At 54.2% G+C, this 16887-nt stretch overlaps 6 protein-coding genes across 6 annotated transcripts; 4 read left to right on the forward strand and 2 right to left on the reverse strand.

Annotated features, from left to right (window-relative positions):
- Positions 1 to 1990: 1990 nt before the first annotated feature.
- On the reverse strand, positions 1991 to 4021 carry BU26DRAFT_38531 (2-methylcitrate dehydratase). The gene is made up of 4 exons (XM_033822623.1): positions 3628 to 4021; positions 2796 to 3573; positions 2560 to 2744; positions 1991 to 2506 (listed from the first exon to the last, which is right to left on the reverse strand). Exons 1-4 carry the CDS (start codon positions 3895 to 3897, stop codon positions 2093 to 2095), a joined length of 1647 nt encoding a protein of 548 aa, XP_033692214.1. The 5' UTR covers positions 3898 to 4021; the 3' UTR covers positions 1991 to 2092.
- Positions 4022 to 4572: 551 nt separating this feature from the next.
- On the reverse strand, positions 4573 to 5630 carry BU26DRAFT_446514 (actin-related protein-like protein 2/3 complex subunit 4). Its single transcript, XM_033824625.1, has 5 exons — positions 5526 to 5630; positions 5138 to 5464; positions 4964 to 5089; positions 4869 to 4913; positions 4573 to 4821 (listed from the first exon to the last, which is right to left on the reverse strand). Exons 1-5 carry the CDS (start codon positions 5526 to 5528, stop codon positions 4813 to 4815), a joined length of 510 nt encoding a protein of 169 aa, XP_033692215.1. The 5' UTR covers positions 5529 to 5630; the 3' UTR covers positions 4573 to 4812.
- Positions 5631 to 5727: 97 nt separating this feature from the next.
- Positions 5728 to 7759, forward strand: BU26DRAFT_38669 (cysteine proteinase). The gene is made up of 3 exons (XM_033822649.1): positions 5728 to 5828; positions 5884 to 6298; positions 6348 to 7759. Exons 1-3 carry the CDS (start codon positions 5813 to 5815, stop codon positions 7669 to 7671), a joined length of 1755 nt encoding a protein of 584 aa, XP_033692216.1. The 5' UTR covers positions 5728 to 5812; the 3' UTR covers positions 7672 to 7759.
- Positions 7760 to 7982: 223 nt separating this feature from the next.
- BU26DRAFT_38621 (uncharacterized protein) lies at positions 7983 to 10915 on the forward strand. The gene is made up of 6 exons (XM_033822638.1): positions 7983 to 8283; positions 8346 to 8382; positions 8434 to 8574; positions 8629 to 8763; positions 8819 to 9299; positions 9426 to 10915. The coding sequence occupies exons 1-6, from the start codon at positions 8265 to 8267 to the stop codon at positions 10818 to 10820; spliced, it is 2208 nt and encodes a 735-aa protein (XP_033692217.1). The 5' UTR covers positions 7983 to 8264; the 3' UTR covers positions 10821 to 10915.
- Positions 10916 to 11508: 593 nt separating this feature from the next.
- Positions 11509 to 12161, forward strand: BU26DRAFT_527321 (uncharacterized protein; the record flags this gene model as incomplete). Its single annotated transcript, XM_033830765.1, has 2 exons — positions 11509 to 11604; positions 11676 to 12161. The coding sequence occupies 2 exons, from the start codon at positions 11509 to 11511 to the stop codon at positions 12159 to 12161; spliced, it is 582 nt and encodes a 193-aa protein (XP_033692218.1).
- A 1198-nt stretch (positions 12162 to 13359) lies between these two features.
- Positions 13360 to 15151, forward strand: BU26DRAFT_546329 (glycoside hydrolase family 16 protein). The gene is made up of 3 exons (XM_033831833.1): positions 13360 to 13998; positions 14048 to 14588; positions 14638 to 15151. Exons 1-3 carry the CDS (start codon positions 13469 to 13471, stop codon positions 15025 to 15027), a joined length of 1461 nt encoding a protein of 486 aa, XP_033692219.1. The 5' UTR covers positions 13360 to 13468; the 3' UTR covers positions 15028 to 15151.
- The last annotated feature ends 1736 nt before the right edge of the window (positions 15152 to 16887 follow it).

Consider the following 16887-nt stretch of genomic DNA (forward strand, 5'->3'; position numbering starts at 1 on the left):
AGTGCTTTGCATGAAAGGGTCCAAGCACCTACACTTATGTACTCCCCATAGATATGCCACCAAAATAAACCGATGTATGCTACAGCTAGGAAAATATGCAGATATTTGAACGCCTCGTAGGAGCGGTTCCGAACCCAGGGTATCGAGAAGAATGCAAGACCAAAAGTCGCAAAGTACAGTGGGGTGCCAGAGAGCTCACGCGCTTCGTTCGCGTAGAGCTTGTTCAGCATGCTCCAACCTCCATCTTTAACTGGGGCAATAAGATGTGGTATCTTGAAGAACGTCAGTGATGATCTTGAATGGTCCAGTAGTTGATCACTTACAGTGTGAATTGTTGACAGATAAAAGATGACATATGCTACGTATCGATGATAAACGTTGAGCTTTTCGTATCCGACTCCGGTCATCCAAGTGATGACGTTGACCTTCCCAGCCAGAACCACCGTGAGAGGCGTCAATGCTGAGATGATCATAGCACACCGCACACTCAGAGGCGGTGACCCGAACCGAAACCGTGCTCGCAGATATCGGTACTGCGGCCATGGCAGAATAGCAAAGAACACCGTGGCAATCGCCAGAAGAGCGAGAGTGCCATACGAGGTCTGGCGCAGTCCAATCTTTGTTGAAAAGCAGTTGTCTGGTCTTCGATAGATCCAAAAGCGAACGAGTGCAATCGTCTTATCCTTCAGCGATGGTCGTCCGTGTGCTGCTTTTCTTCTGACCAAGCGGTCCTTTACCTGATGGTACACGTAAATCGCTGTGAAGAGTAAAATCCAGAACGAGTAAAACCAGACGGTCCATGAGCCGTACTCCAGAAGCCTGAGCAACGGTGTCTTTCTCTCATCGTCCGCGAACCCCTCACGAAACGCCCTGCAAGCGTCGGTGACGCAGTAAGGACTCGTGATAGGAAGGCTGTCAATCGGCACCCCTGTAGGCAATGCTGGACTGTTCAGATACTGTTAGCAGATCCTTCAAGCTCTGAGGGGACTGGACTTAGCAGTCTGAATCTGCACTGTCATGACTATGTCGAGTGCTTGCACAAGGAGATCAGAAGAATTGGCAAAACACTTACCCCGGCCATCCTTCTGGTGCGTATACCTGATGCGAGGGACTTGGCGACATATCGTGGGATTCCAGAGGGATGCCAGCCGGACGGGCTCTGGATCGCGGGCCCTTTACGGGGGATTGGTAATGTGTCGCTGGCTAGACTTAAGGAGCAAGACCGTCCCCGTTGCTCTTGAGGTACTTATCAGGCACCGCCGCCGCCTGCACACTTGTGTCATTCGATCGCCTTCTCTGCGACGACTTGCCATTCTTTTTCATTTCTGCGGTATTGCACAGCCCTCCGCAATCTCATGGCGACCAAAGCGAGTCTGACGATGGAGCGACCACAATACCACACATCGACTAAGGTCCGCTGGCCCCGACCACAGAGCGTTCGATCTTGCCCACATTCTCCCGGTCGGCCTTCTCCGGACTCGGCTTGTGAGAAACAGTACCCCATGGGGCGGAGAAAACCTGGTACGGCTCATAGCTGTCGGTATTTTGTAGCCCAATATTGGGGCCTCGACTCTCGATCGCGATGTCGAAATTCATCTGGCGACGACTCTGGACCGATCAAAGCCCGTCATGAGGCGATCAATATGGGACGTGGCACCATAATCGCGTCAGTCTGAAATTGCGGCTATCACGCGGCATGGTCGGAATATTAGAAGAGAGTATCGAAGCTTCAATAACGTCGATGTGGGGCGATCTTGTGTAGCCAAAACAATAACCTTGAAAGGAAGCGAAACAACGACAGGGGTGGAAGAATATCTGGGAAATTATGGAAGCCGAATGCACTCGTCCGAATCCGGGGAGCCGAAGCGAGCGCAGCGTTCCTCCACATCCGAACGCTTAGTGGTGTATCATCAGTCCAGGAGCCACAATCCGCACTAGGATATTGCCATCTCGATCGATCCCTCCAGTGCGACAGTTATTGGGGGTTGGATGGATGTAGAGGGACGCTGCACGAACCAAGATGTGTGGAGTCTGAAGACTCAGCGCAAGACGAGACCGATTCTTAATCTACCTAGGACCCCACCCTTACCATTTATTGCTTAACGTACATGTCGACGTATTTATCGACATCAAGATTATCGAGCGTCTTTCCATCTTCAGCGAGTTGAACGAGTTTCGCAACATGGTCGGCCGGGAAATGCGGTCCTAAATGCCTCCGGTACTTTTCAAGTATTTCCGGCTTTGCTTCCTCTCGTCGCAGACGGTGGCCTAGAGGAGCCTCAACAACTTCTTCTTCGAGGACGGTGCCGTCCTTGAGCTTCACGGTAAGAGCATTGGAAATGGTGCGCTTCTCGGGATCGTGGTAGTCCTTCGTGAACTGAGGGTCTTCCACGCAGGAGATGCGCTGCCTGAGCGACTCCACCAGCGCTGAGGTGGCAGCCTCGCTATCATCGGGATAGTCGGTGGCCTCTAGGCGGTTGAACACGAACATGGTGGCGACCATATACTGCGATATATTATCAGGACCCGTCCGGTCAGCGCTTGGGGTACTCAACTCACCTGCACACAGTGGTCACGGTCGGCAAAGTTCTCCATAGGCTTGAATTGCTTATCGATGATGCGGATGCAGGCCTCGTGCGTCCGGTTAACGACGCTCTCGATGTCTTCGGCGGTCTTGCCCATTGCCTTCAACTTCTTGTTTAGACGCTGTGCAGCCTCGACAGCGGTCTGCGAGTGGAACTCGGCTAGAGGAAAGGTAAGCCTATGTAGGACGACGGATTCTGCAAATGACCTACCAGGGTACGACACTTTGAAGAGGACATTCTCCATGACGTAGCTGCCATACGGTCTCTGGAACTGGAACTTCTTGCCCCCAAAGTTGACGTCGTAGAATCCCCACGTGGGGGCAGAGAGGACGGTGGGCATGCCCTGCTCGCCCTTGAGCACCTTCAGGACAAGATTCACAGCCTTCTGGCAAGCGTCACCAGCGGCCCACGACTTGCGGGACATGGTGTTGGGCGAGTGCCTGTAGGTTCGCAGGGCCTGGCCATCGACCCAGGCCTGGGAGATGGCATCGCGGGTCTGAGCCTCAGTGAGGCCCAGCATCTTAGCTACTACTGCCGTCGAGGCGAGCTTGACGAGCACGACGTGATCGAGCCCAACTTTGTTGAACGAGTTCTCCAGCGCCATGCAGCCCTGGATCTCGTGTGCCCTAATCATGGCCTCGAGCACATCCCTGACCTTGAGGACCTTGCCGTTGCCGAGCTTTCCTCCAGCCCTGTTTGTTCGTGAGATCCAGTCGGCAGTTGCAAGAATTGCACCCAGGTTGTCCGAGGGGTGGCCCCACTCGGCCGCCAGCCAGCAGTCGTTGAAGTCTAGCCATCGAATCATGGCGCCGATGTTGAAGGCACCGTTCACGGGGTCGAGCTGGTAATTGGTGCCAGGGACCTTTGTGCCATTGGGCACAATAGTGCCTTCCACGACGGGGCCGAGAATGTTCCTGCATTGCTCGAATTCGAGAGCCTTCAGACCGCAGCCGAGCGTATCAACGAAGACCCAGCGGGCGGTATCGTACTATAGGAGCCTCTTATTAGCCACGGCTGGAATAGGTAGAATCTTGGGCCCTACCGCGAGCTCGGAGTCAATAGGGGTATTGTGGACATAGCTGGCAATGTCCTTGATCTCGGGGTCGTACTCTCGCTTGTTGGGGGCCGGCGGGGCGGCGCTCTTGAGGGAGGACATGGTGGAGAAGGGCGCTGCTGCAGCCGTACGCGTGGTAATTGGGGTCGAGGATGCAGCCCTGATAGCAATTGGCCTCACTGCCCTGCAGCTGACGCCGGACCGCTGTCGGAGAGATCGTGATGCAGCGCTGCACAGGTTGCGACTGAAGGCCGACATTCTCAAATTAGCTTCCGCCGTATCCGGACGACCTCAATGAAGCTCCAGAAGAAAAGGGGAAGTGTCGTACGCGTGGTTCTAGAGAGTTGACGGCTCTGGAGAAATAAAGCTGGAGGAAGCAGAGCTCTCGGCTGATGCAGATCGGATCTGAGGGAGGAGCCGTTGAGAGCCGAGGTCGCGAAAGGAATTCCGCAGGCCCACGCCGTGCTTCTTCGACGCCGGACCGGCTCTGCGCTAGGCCGGCGTAAAATGGTTTTTCCATCGTCTAGCCTTTTGAGAGCTCCGTTGTCCGGTCATTCGACGGCAGAAGGTGGACTTACAGCTCAACCTTGGAAGCAAACCGACTTCCCAGGCCCAATTCGCACTGAGGCTACAACCCCGCATCAGCCTTGCGGAAGGCGCACGCGGCTGTTCGGCTGAGGTTGCCGAGTTCGGAGGGCACCAAAACGGCCCTCCCATCATCTGTCTACATCACGGTGTGCTGAAAGGTCCAATCCAGGTTTACCCCAGCCTCGTATCAGTCGTTCGATGCCTTGCTAGGTTTGGTACCTACACTTTCTATACTCGAAAATTCTCCGGTGATATACGCTGGTGTCGTGCTGGCTCTGGAGTCTGAACGGCGTGCACAACAGCCAATAACGCTGTCGATGCACCCGCTGCCAAAAGGAAGAATTTGCTGGTAGAGCCACAAAACAGGCACAGAAACCAAAGTACTGAAAAGCTTGTTGTCTCAAGATGGCGAGCGGCTCCTATCAAGGCTCGATGAATCCCGCATAGCTCTATCTGCATAATAGCGCCCAGTCTATCATGTCCTAGACCATTGTCCAGACGCTTCGCTGGGTCCCAAGCTTAGAAGGGGTCGATGCCCACAGCTTCTGATTGAATTCAATCCACATGGTAATCCTCCCGAGAAGCTCAGTCAAACTGTCATCATTAGCGAGACGAATCGCGACGTATACGGGGGATCGTACCGGAGTAAGGAAGGACTCAGCTACGAAACGAGCCCTAGCATTTAGCTAAAGACAAGTTAGCTCTAGGCTAGTTGAGGGACACGTGCCAGCCTTACGAAAAGCTTCATCTCCGATATCTCCTTGTCCACCTCCTCCATGAACTGGATTATGAAGTCGACAAGCTTGTGCTTTAGCATCTCCTCGGTGTGAAAGTTCGTGATCAGGAACGAAATGTCATAGCCCTGCACCTGTCAGATCTACCACGTTTTTCCTTCCAGTCTGAGCCGTACCTTGACCGGTTTCCTCCGCAAAATGAAGAATGCCTCCGCTCGCTGTGTCAAGAAGCGCGTGAACTTGTGCACCAGAATATTCTCTATCTCATCCGCCTGCTTTATCTTTATGCTTATCCGCACGCTGTTGATGCTGGGTTCGATCAAGACCTTTTCGTTCTCATTTCTCGACACGGTGAGAGGGTTGAGCAGCACCTCCGGGGAGCTCGCGGCCTCAATCTCGGGAACATTGTGCCTTTCGGACGCCTGCGATGCAAAGTTCGACAGGGAGAGGGCGGCCGTGAGCGAGGATCGCACGCATTGGAGGTATGGGCGGAGTGATTGCGACTGCAGGCGTCAGCATTCTGGAAGCGCGCGTTCGGGTTACCGTTGCTCGCGGAGAGCCTACCATGCTGTGGGGAGCTCCCGGCCGTTTGGAACACTGAGGAAGTGGTATTGGGTAGGTAGCGGACTATGCCATGCCAATATTCAAGAACGGCGTTGCTCGTGGTGGGGGAGGAGTTGAGGCTGGATCAGGGCAGGGGTCCAGGGCTTGGCATTGACGATCGCCGCTGTTGATTTCCAAAGGTTCCATTTGCATCTTTGCCCCCGCTGTTCCCCTACCAAGCAAGGCGCTCTCTTTTCTCATAACACACCTCTGTTGTCCTCCCCCTCATCTCCCTCAGTACTGCCACTATGGACCCTATACCGGGTATGAAGCCTCTTCTCATCGCGCCGGAGTTAGCAGCTAATCCCTATGAATTTAGTAATTGTAAAGCACCAGGGCAAGAAACACGAAGTCGAGGTCGACCCGAGCTCAAACGGCGAGACGTTCAAGTATCAGCTATTCTCTATTACCGGAGTCGAACCCGAGCGCCAAAAGATCATCGTCAAGGGCGGGCAGCTCAAGGATGACGCGGACATGTCGAAGCTGGGCCTCAAACCCAAGCAAACCATCATGATGATGGGCACACCCTCAGGGGACAATACGAACGTGATCGAGAGGCCGAAGGAGAAGATCAAGTTCCTGGAAGACATGACGGAGGCGGAGGCAGCCCAGTCGGAAGGGGCTACACCGGCTGGTTTGCAGAACCTAGGCAACACATGCTACATGAACTCCACGCTTCAGACGTTGCGCTCTATACCAGAGCTGCAGGACGAGCTTTCGAAGTACTCTACTAGGTAGGCAGCCACTTCTGGATGCTAACACCCAAACGCTGACAAAACAAAGCAACGCCGGACCTAGCTCAGCAAGCCAACTCAGCCAGTTTGGGCTCGGTGGCCTCGGCGCGTCGATGGACCTAACGGCATCCCTCCGCGATCTTTTCAAGCAAATGTCCGAGACACAGCAGGGCTTCCCGCCCTTGATGTTCCTGAACGCCCTCCGGGCCGCCTTTCCACAGTTCAGCCAGAAGGCAAAGGATGGACAAGGCTATGCGCAGCAGGACGCGGAAGAAGCTTGGTCGCAGATCCTTTCCCAGCTCCGACAGAAGCTTAAGATCAAGGAGACCTCATCAGTGTCAGACGAAGACCAGGCTAAGGACCTCTCCTTCATCGATAAGTACATGGCCGGCAAGTTTGAGTCGGTCATGGAGTGCGACGAACCCGCGGCGAAGGAGGGTGGAGAAGAGCCGGTACACAGCGAAGATTTATTCTTCAAGCTCAACTGTCATATTAACGTGGAAACGAACCATCTCCGAGATGGACTGGCTGCCGGCTTGAAGGAGCAGATCGAGAAGCGCTCAGAGGCGTTGGATCGAGACGCCATGTACACGAAGACGTCACGCATCTCCCGCCTTCCTAAATATCTTACAGTGCACTTCGTACGCTTCGATTGGCGGAAGACGACCAACAAGAAGGCCAAGATCATGCGCAAGGTCACCTTTCCGGAGGAGCTAGATGTCCTTGAGTTTTGTACAGAAGAGCTGAAGAAGCTCTTGATCCCTGTCCGAGACAAGATCCGCGACATCAGGAAGGAAGAGGAGGATGTGGAACGAGCCCGCAAGCGGCAGAAGCGCATAAAAGCTGGCGAGGAGAACGACGCCGGACCGTCCGTCAGCAAGGAACCTCTACAGAAGAAAGCTGAGGCGAAGAAGGCTGCCGAAGCCAAGTCGGAGGACACGGAGATGAAGGACGTGGAGTACAAGACGGAGGCCCAGATTGAGGCAGAACGCGCGGCGTCCATCTTGGCCGCGAAGAAGGAGCTTCTCGCACTTGTAGACCAGAAGCTCGCTGCCGATGAAGGGGCTAATCAGACGGGTCTCTATGAGCTTAGGGGTGTCATTACGCATCAAGGCGCCAGCGCTGATAGTGGACACTACACTTCCTTCGTCAAGAAGCAAGGCCCCAAAGACCCTATCACGGGCAAGAGGAAAGAAGAAGACGGCAAGTGGTGGTGGTTCAATGATGACAAGGTATCCGAGGTCGATTCCGACAGGATCCAGACCTTGTCCGGCGGAGGTGAGTTAGCCGCACGCTCTCCCCCTACATTAGCTGACATTGCCCAGGCCAGAGCCACTCAGCGCTCATTCTTCTCTATCGCGCCGTTCCCCTGAGCACCATAGATGAGGAGAACAAGGCATAGACGTAAAAGGCCCTCTGCTGGACGGTCACATTCTAGGTGCAAGTAGGTGTCTTTCTGCTCGAATCGAAAGCATGAGATCAAGTGTAGCGTTGGCGTTGCATAAGAGACATATGGCATGGCCCGGTTATAGAGCATGTATTCTACCTGATGATGACGAATGCGAATATTGCGGGTAACCGCAACCTTAACAAGTTGTCATCAGCTTTTCCTTTTGTGAATCCCTTCGGTCTAGTGGTCTACAGCTCATCGTTTGAAGGGGTGCCGGTGACTCATGGCTTGTATGCAGCTCTACTCAGTACAGCAGAGTCTTTGCACATTAATGGCGTGAAATGTGGAAGATACGGCAGGTACATGAGGTTGGCTTCATTCACTCATCGGTGAAGTGGTGGTCGCGTCGGTCGCGTTGGTCGCGCGTCCGCTAGCATCGCGTTTCTGCTCACCTCCATCCTCACAGCCACCCTCCCACACAGCACACCTCCTCTTCTTAGTTGCGCAACCGCGCTGTACATCTCTCCCCTGTATCCCAACTATTATCGCTTTCGTTCCATGTATTAAGGTATCACCATGTTCTACAGTCACGAAGGTATGCTCTCGCCACATTTACTGACTAGCCGGCTCTGGAGTAGGCAACGCTAACATTCGCAGTCCTCACGTCGCGCAAGTACGGCGTGGCCACCGTATGGTAAGTCTGCAGATTGCTCTTGCTTCACGGCGTGGCTGACCAAAAGGGAAGGCTCGTTGCGACGCTCGGCACCAAATCGAGCTCGAAGAAGATCAACCGGAAGGCAATCCAAGAAGTCGATGTACCAAAAGCATGCCGCACCATCGTCGACCCGGCCGCGCCCATGGCCTTGCGTCTGCAGGGCAATTTGTTGTCAGTAGCAGCGCCATGCCTTCCATTCGCATCTTGATGTTGACGAAATCGCAGGTATGGTGTGTCGCGAGTGTACTTGCAGCAGTGTGGATATGTCCTATCAGACGTGCAGAATGCGCACAATGCCATGCATTTGATGTTGCGGTCGGTGAAGGATGCGGCACTTGATCCGGAGGCCGGCAAAGCTAGGTAAGCATCACGTCTGTCTGGTTCTCAGCGTGTAACCACTTACCATTGCACGCAGACGGGAACAGCTCGTCCTTCAAGATGATCCCTCATTCTTGCCCGAATTCGCCCTCCCGCCCCTGGAACTGCTCGCGGAGCTTGACCTTGGTCCGGCTCTGGACACTCTCCGGAATGGCGACTCGCAATCCTTGACTCCATTCGGCTTTCAACCGGCTCCTACTACTCCAGAAGGCCTTGTTGGGGGCCTCATTCTTCCATCTTCAACACCAGGCGGCGTAGGCGAATTCAGAATCGAAGGAGACATTGGTCCTGGCAGCGTGGGCGGTCCGAGCGGCATGCTAGGGGAAGAGGGCGTGGATGAACCGCTTGCTGGGCCAGACTTCACTTTCGACGAAGACGGGAACTTCGTTGATCTCACCGCGGCGAATGTGATCCCACGGACTCCCGCGTTTCCTGGAGGCCCAACAATGCCTAGCGATGCTGGGGCTAGTGCTCGAGTGAGACAAGAGCACGAGGAAGGACAACGTGCTGCTGGTGAGGTAAGTTTTACCTGGGATCGTCACCTATTTCTCCACCTTGATCTTACCTGGCGTTTCCTATATATGGCTTCCCTACATCTCACTTCCAGCTGCTTCATGACTTGAACACCAACTTACCTCTCACAGCAATTGGGTGACCAAATGGATCTCGATCTACCTATCTTTGGCGACGACCTGCCAGAGGGCGAGGCATTCCCTACCGCACCTGAGCAGCAATCTGGAGAACATTTAGAGGTTGTGGAATCCGAATCCACAGTCGTAGCACCTGCTCGTCGCAAGAAACGAGCCGCCCGTGTCCTGCCTTTGGATCTAACCATGGAGCTCCGCAACAAGGATCTCGCAGATTGGAATACGAACTACCTGCAGAACATGAAAGAGGCGGCAAGGCTCAAGAACCAAAATCGAGCTGCCCAACAAGCCAAGAAGAATGCTGAATACTGGGTCTGGGGTGCAGGCATTGGGGGCATCGCAACTCTACTACAGGGCGCCACAGGTCCAACACCGTTCGACCAGTTCATCGGTGACAACCTTTTCGAGCTCTTTACGGGAGTTAGTCGAAAGGGCGCTGCAGGTGTGAAGCGCGATCGCGATAGCGGCATTGATGAAGCTACCCAAGAGGAATCCCGCCGCGTGCGCCAGCGGACCGATGAGCCAGAAGACCATATTGGGCGAGGACAAGAAGATGAAGCCATGTTCATGCCTGGCGGCGATGAAGTCGAGCTGCCACGCGAGGCACCCTTAGCTCTCGATGACCAGCAGGTGTTCTCGGCCATGCCTTGGAACATCACGGCCTCCATTCGTGGGTCCTCCGCTGTTCCTCGGAGCGCGCCCGTGGGCATGATGGGCTCGGTTAGTGCGCCAAACACGCTCACCGGAAGGCGTGGCAGTCGCATGATCTCGGCATCGCCGCTCCATGGCCGTGGTCAGCCAGGTGGACTGGAAGCCCTGAGGAGCCTCGAGGGCGAAGATGAGTTCGGAAACATTGGTGCAGAGGACTTCGGCTTCCCCAACCCTGACCTCAGCTCGGATATGCCAGCAGCTGCTTTCGCACAACCCTCCACTCGTGTCCGCGAAGCACTGTCGGCAGAAGGAGGAAACTTCCTAGCGTTCGTTTCCGATGCCATTGACGAGAAGCGTACCCGTGTCCGGGAGACATTAGAGCCCATGTCCGATGTCCTGCAAGCAGAAGCAGCTGCCAACATCGATGAAGTCTTGTTCGAGGAGCTCCTTCCGTCCACTGAGAACAACAAGATGGTCGCCTCCCAGGGCTTGATGATGGTGCTTACGCTCGGCACCAAAGGCATGCTCACAGTGCGGCAAGATGAGGATTTCGAGGAGATTGGCTTGAGTCTTACGGAGAAGGGCCGCCTGGCGCAGGTTGAGGTCCCTGCTGAAGAGAGCTATGAGCAGGGTGATGAGGGAGGAGAGCAAGAGGGGGGAGGCCAATTCGAGGAGCAGTTCGTCGTAGAGCATGCTGAGGAAGGAGAGGGCGATGACAACGATTCTCTCTACGCTGACTGATCGGCTGGCGCACCGGTGCGCAAGAGTGGTAAATCGCTTCGACCTGTCGGCCCTGTTCTTATTCCCTTCGGGTTGTTCGGATTCTTATCGGTATGGCGTTCAGGCTTTCGGGAGAGAACAGGATACCCCTTCCCTATTAACCTGGCGAGCTTCTCTATTCCGGCTTGGTTTTCTTTTACTTCCTTCTCTTTCAAGCGTTTCGATCTATCTCGGCGGTTCGCTGACTAGGCGATCTGAACCGTCCTGGCGCTCTGTATGAGTGCGGGTTCAGGATATAGTGGACAATAGTGGATGGAAACATGTCCGCATATAAGGTCAAATCGAGATTCAAAACAGGCAGGCTTTCATTTTCCAACTTCTTGACATGCACTGAAAATGGCCACCATCGTACTACAAACGTACAAGTACAAGACATGGATGTTGACAGCCCTGGAGATTGATGACTCCATATGGAGTCAAGCCGTGATTACGTCATACTGGTTCCGACGCAGAGTGCGCCAAGCTGAACCCCAGGAAACTCCACGTCAAACATTCTTGATACCCTCCGCATCCCTGGCGTGCTGGCCATGCTGATGGAAATCTGTTCTATTCTCTTCGCTTAAATTGCCCTACGGTTTCTCTCTTTTCCCTTTCATGATACCCCGGTTTCCTACATTGCCTTCCTCTGCAATCTATCGACGCGCCCATCATGCCTTCAGCAATGGTCTCGCAGACCGCGCAAGGAGCGGTGCTCAGCGTGACTTCGAACGTGCTTGCGCAAGTAATTTCGTCATACAAGGAGAATGTGAGGTTTCCCCACAGCTACCTTGCGCGGCGTAGGTATGGCTTCGATGAGAAACTAACAGCTACCCGCAGGAGCCCTTCTCCCTCAGCATCACTCCAATCGTCAAATTTGCCCTCTTCAGCATCATCAGCAACCCGCCCAACATCGTCTGGCAATCCTTCCTCGAAGACATCTTCCCGACCAATGTCCCCACCCCGCCCACCGAGAAGAAGCTCCAAGACAAGCCCGCCGACTCGCAAATGAGCAAGACCAACGTCCTCGTGAAATTCATCCTCGACCAGACTTTCGGCGCTGTACTTAACACGCTCATGTTCCTCGTCTTCATGGGCTACGTGAACGAATCGCCGGCGGGCGCGAGCGCAAAGGGACTGTGGGGCGGCGCTATGGAAAGAGAGGTCAGGGAGAAGTTTTGGCCTATGATCATGGATGGGTATAAGTTCTGGCCGATGGTGTCGTTGGTGAGCTTCTTGTGGGTGCCGGTGGATAAGAGGGTGGTGTTTGGGTGCTCGGTGGGGGTGCTGTGGGGGATATACTTGAGCTTGTTGGTAGAGGCTTAGCGGGATGCGAGCGTTCCTCGATTATTGCGGCAACGGTATGCTTCTACGCAGTCGATTGATAAGCGGCCGACATCTCATCGCAAATCAACGGTTAGCGATCGGCATTGTACGAGTGCATGGGATGGTGGGCGGACTAGACTTGGGTTTTCAGCATGCAAAAGCACTTGCATATTTCGTTTGGCCGGTTTGCCAGCATTTTATCGTCTCTACTACCGCCTTTGTTCTTAGTGAGTATATTATGCCCTAGGTCTCTAACGATGGCAGATGCTGCCTCAAATGGTCCATACACTTACCGACCAACGAGAGGGCATCGACCAGTACCTGCACCGCCCGCTACCGAGTCGACAAACCCACTAATTGACACGTTTCGCTGATAAGATCGGAGCGACGACCACCGCAGCGCTGTGGACGAACATTTACGTTTGATCGATATCAATGCCTATATTTGGTCACACAGTTTGCCGGCATTAGAGGGAAGACGGGAAGCACGACCTTCAAACTGCAGACGCTGTGCGCTGGAGAAACTACTGTTCCATCCAATGCGACTGTCGCAGATACGCTGGTGATACAGAGATATTGTGGCTAGGATGGCTGCTCGAGCATTGAACTAGAACGAGCGGCGCCGCGGTAGCTCAAAGGCCTAAAAGCAGCGGAAAGTGCTAGATTGTGGTTGGTAAGGTATCATCATTTGCCATAGCCCTGTTCGGGCTGTCTACGCTTAAGCGCTCAGCACCAAAGTCCATCTCGATCGCTCGGTGAAGTGCAGTAGATTACTTGACGACTTTTAGTCCTTCGTATCTCACGGACCCAGGACATTCGGGACCGTAACACGGTTTGCAACTCTCGTTGTGAGGGTTGCTCCAATAAACACTTCTGCCGGCATACTGGTCCAACGGTACACATACGCAGCCCGTGGCGCCCACTACTTGCCACCAAATTGTTGGAGACGCTAGGTCCGCACGCACGCACGCCCAACTTCGAATCCGCACTGGGCGTACCTCTCCCAGTGACCCACCTCCAAATGCTGACCACATTCATGGGTAGAGTGTGGTTCGCCTATCATTTGCGCCTGCCGCGTGGATGGTACTTGTCTGGTTCAACCTTGCTATATACGGAGCATCGCAATTACGCGACCCATCAAGAACGCTCTTTCCAGTCTTTCTAAATTTGCTGTCGTTTCTGATTTTCCTTTACATGTCACTCGTTTACCGATACTTTACTCAACGCTTTGTCCTAATAGCTCATCGTTTCATTCCTCTGTTGTCAATTTCTTGCTTCTGTCGTTTTTGAGCGCCTCAAACATCAATATGACCACGCGCTCAGGAACGGCCTCAAGCGATACCGAGAAGGAATCGCATGAGCAACGCGCCCCCCAAGCCGGACGAAGTGTCTCCGATCCGGATCAGATCTCGTCGGTGCCTCAATTAGGCGATCCCTTCGCTACACCAAACGCTCAGACGCCAGTCAACAGCTCTCCACATCCTTCAAACCCTGCATCGAGGACTCCGTCTAGGCAAGGTTCGTCGAAGCCGGAAGTCACATCGGGTAATTCAAGTGGGGTCCTCCGTCCTGGGCAAAACAGATACTTCAAGTCACGACGCATTAAGAAGGGTGAGGTCGAGAGGCCATGGCTCGAGAAGAAGGATCCCAACGAGAAGTGGGTGACGATCATCCCGATTGTTGGAGTACTCTTGGGCCTCGCCGTCGCTGGTGTCATCATCTGGGACGGTCTTCGCAGTGTTACCAATCACAAATACTGCCCGGTCCTGGACGAGACCTTCGCCTCAGGCTGGAACGACCAGATCTGGTCGAAAGAGGTAGAAGTTGGCGGCTATGGGTGAGCGCCCCTAATGATTGTAACTCTCTCGACTAATTTGCTATCACAGCAATGGCCAGTTCGAGCAAACCACCAACAGCGACGAGAACGTGTACATTAACAAGGGCATTCTGTACATCAAGCCGACCGTCCAGGACGAATCTCTCATCGAGAAAGACATCGTCATAGACTTGCGGGGCAAGGGCTGTACGGGCACGAAATACACCGATTGCATTGCTACTACCAATACGACTAATGGAACCATCGTCAATCCCGTCAAGTCTGCTCGCATCAACACCAAGCTCGGCGCATCGATCAAGTTCGGCCGGGTTGAGGTCACCGCTAAACTTCCTGCTGGGGATTGGCTATGGCCAGCCATTTGGATGCTGCCGAAGGATAATGCATACGGGGAGTGGCCCAGATCTGGTGAGATTGACATAATGGAGTCGCGCGGCAACAACTACACATATGGTCAGGGAGGCAACAACGTCGTCAGCAGCACCCTACACTTTGGTCCGAACTCAGCGAACGATGGATGGTGGCGCAATAACGTCAAGCGTCAGGCTCTGCACACTACGTACTCGGACAGCTACCATACATATGGTGTTGAAGTTCGTGCTCCGCTGCTGCGTCACGTTGCGGCTCGCTAACACCGACCAGTGGAGCGAGAAGTATATCTTCACCTACATCGACACGCGCCTCATGCAGGTATCGTACACGCACTTCGACCAACCCTTCTGGAACTACGGTGCGTTCCCGCTCTCGGACAGCAACGGCACACGTCTCGAGAACCCCTGGGCAAGGACCAGCAGCAACGCGTCACCCTTCGACAAGGACTTCTACCTCGTACTCAACGTCGCTGTCGGTGGCACGAACGGCTGGTTCAAGGATGGCAAGTCCGGGAAACCGTGGCTGGATGGCAGTCCAACCGCAAAGCTTGACTTTTGGCGCGCGAGAGAGCAGTGGTTTCCTACTTGGCAGGATCGGGGCTGGATGGAGGTCAAGCGCGTGAAAATGTGGCAGCAGGCGGGTTACAATGGCTGCGAGTAATTTTACTATGACGGGACCAGACCCGACTATGTTGTTACATGTGTTTGTTGTAGGCGGTATGCGATAATATGGCGCGGAAAGTTGGGCTTTGGTGTTCAGGGTGGATGGGTTGGTGTTCAGGAGTTCGCGTACCATTCTTTTTGCTCATGCGCAAGATCGCTGAATAGAAGTACTACTATCAGGCAACATTGGGAATCCTCAGTCGCTCCCCATCAAACTCAGCGAACTGCTCATCCAAGCTGCCCGCACAATCTACACCCCGGGCAGACTTCCGAAACGATATCCAGCAAACAGTCTCAAAGTCAGATCACCGGTGGCGCCATAACGCCACAGCGTTGCTAGTGCAAGCCACCCCAAAGTCTGTTCGCGTACCTTGCAGTGTCCAGGCAAGCCAGGGTCGAGGTGGAGAGCGAACCACAGGACTTACAACCATGCGCCCAACTCCATTCTTTTCCTTCGGACCTGCGTTCCTCGATGCCGTTTGATGAAGCGAATCAATGTGCATCCAGCCACAGAAGCACAACCCGCCCGTATCAGCTCGAGCGTAGGACAACACACAGCGCCATGTCCAACCTTTCTCTTCGCATTGGCCAAACGCCCAGCTAACACAAACATAGCACTGCTTCAGCCTCCCGTTCGGTCTGGTCGCGTCCTTTCTGCTCAAATTTCCATCCTCTTATTACTTCCGCCCAATCTCAACCTGCAAGGGAATCAGAGTTCGGGCCTGATCCTCGTATTCACCAACCCGCAGCCCATGGCTGCTTCTACCGAGTACGGGTTATGTTGAAGTGGGTGTCGGCGGCAACGCACCGCCACATGCAAGGAGGCTCCAATCCACTAACGGCGAGACACCATCCTTCCACTCCATCGTACTTGTACCTTGTGCTATTGACACTTCGACGACGCTGTTGCACACGGGCCGGATTACTCTTCCGTGACCCTGGCCTATGCGGGAGATCAGCAGGGCTTTTGTGCGCTTTCAAAGGCGGCTCGAGAGATCGACATCTCCATCGGACAGGCTGAGGTTATACAAAGCCTGAAGGACTCGGGAGCGTTCTAGTTTCGCAACAAGATGCTGAGGCGCAGTGCGGAAGAGCATGCAGTCTTGATGTGGGGATGCTCGGCATTCTGTTGCGCTGCCAGAGGCAACGCGCGCAATATTAGGAAAACTCATCAGGCCGCGTTCATCACCCCCACCCGCCAAACGAGGGTATCCTGATGCTCGTTCTAGATGAGCGTGCTTGTGCAAGCTTCGCAGTGAGTACAGACAAGTCATCTCCACCTCTTTACCTCTGCACTGCTATTCCAAGGCTAAGCGAGGTTCACAGCATCACCGTGGAACAGAGTACAACATACCCCAAATTTTGCACGGGCTTCCCGGATCCCACCATATCCGAAGTACGCTTCTCGCCATTGCTCCTTGCACCTGGTGAGTGGGAAAGACATCTCGCTAGCTTAGCCTCGACTGGCTCCGCGATGTCACAACTGGCTGAAACATGACGAAAGGAGATCCGAACTGGATGCTTCTCTCATGCATTTGTTAGGTTAGTCGAACCCGGCGAGGCACGCCCGATGGGTCCAATGCAACGGAACGGCGCCGTCAACGCTCGCCTCGAGATTGACTGTGACCACCGCTCCTGCACGATTGCCGTATTCCGTTCCAGCACAGCAGCTGTTGTGCAGCATGACGTGGACGAGGCGAAATGAGGATACAGGAGTGTGTCAGCGTTAATCTCTCTTTCACGACATTAACAGCTCGTTTCTCAACATCGCGCCTTGCAGACCGGCAGTTCAAAGTCGGCTTTAATCGAGAGTTCTCCTCGATGCCGTTCTTTCGCACCTCATGGAAGCCTCTATCCG

The sequence above is a fragment of the Trematosphaeria pertusa genome (assembly GCF_010094035.1).
Source record: "Trematosphaeria pertusa strain CBS 122368 unplaced genomic scaffold BU26scaffold_1, whole genome shotgun sequence".
Lineage (NCBI taxonomy): Eukaryota > Fungi > Ascomycota > Dothideomycetes > Pleosporales > Trematosphaeriaceae > Trematosphaeria > Trematosphaeria pertusa.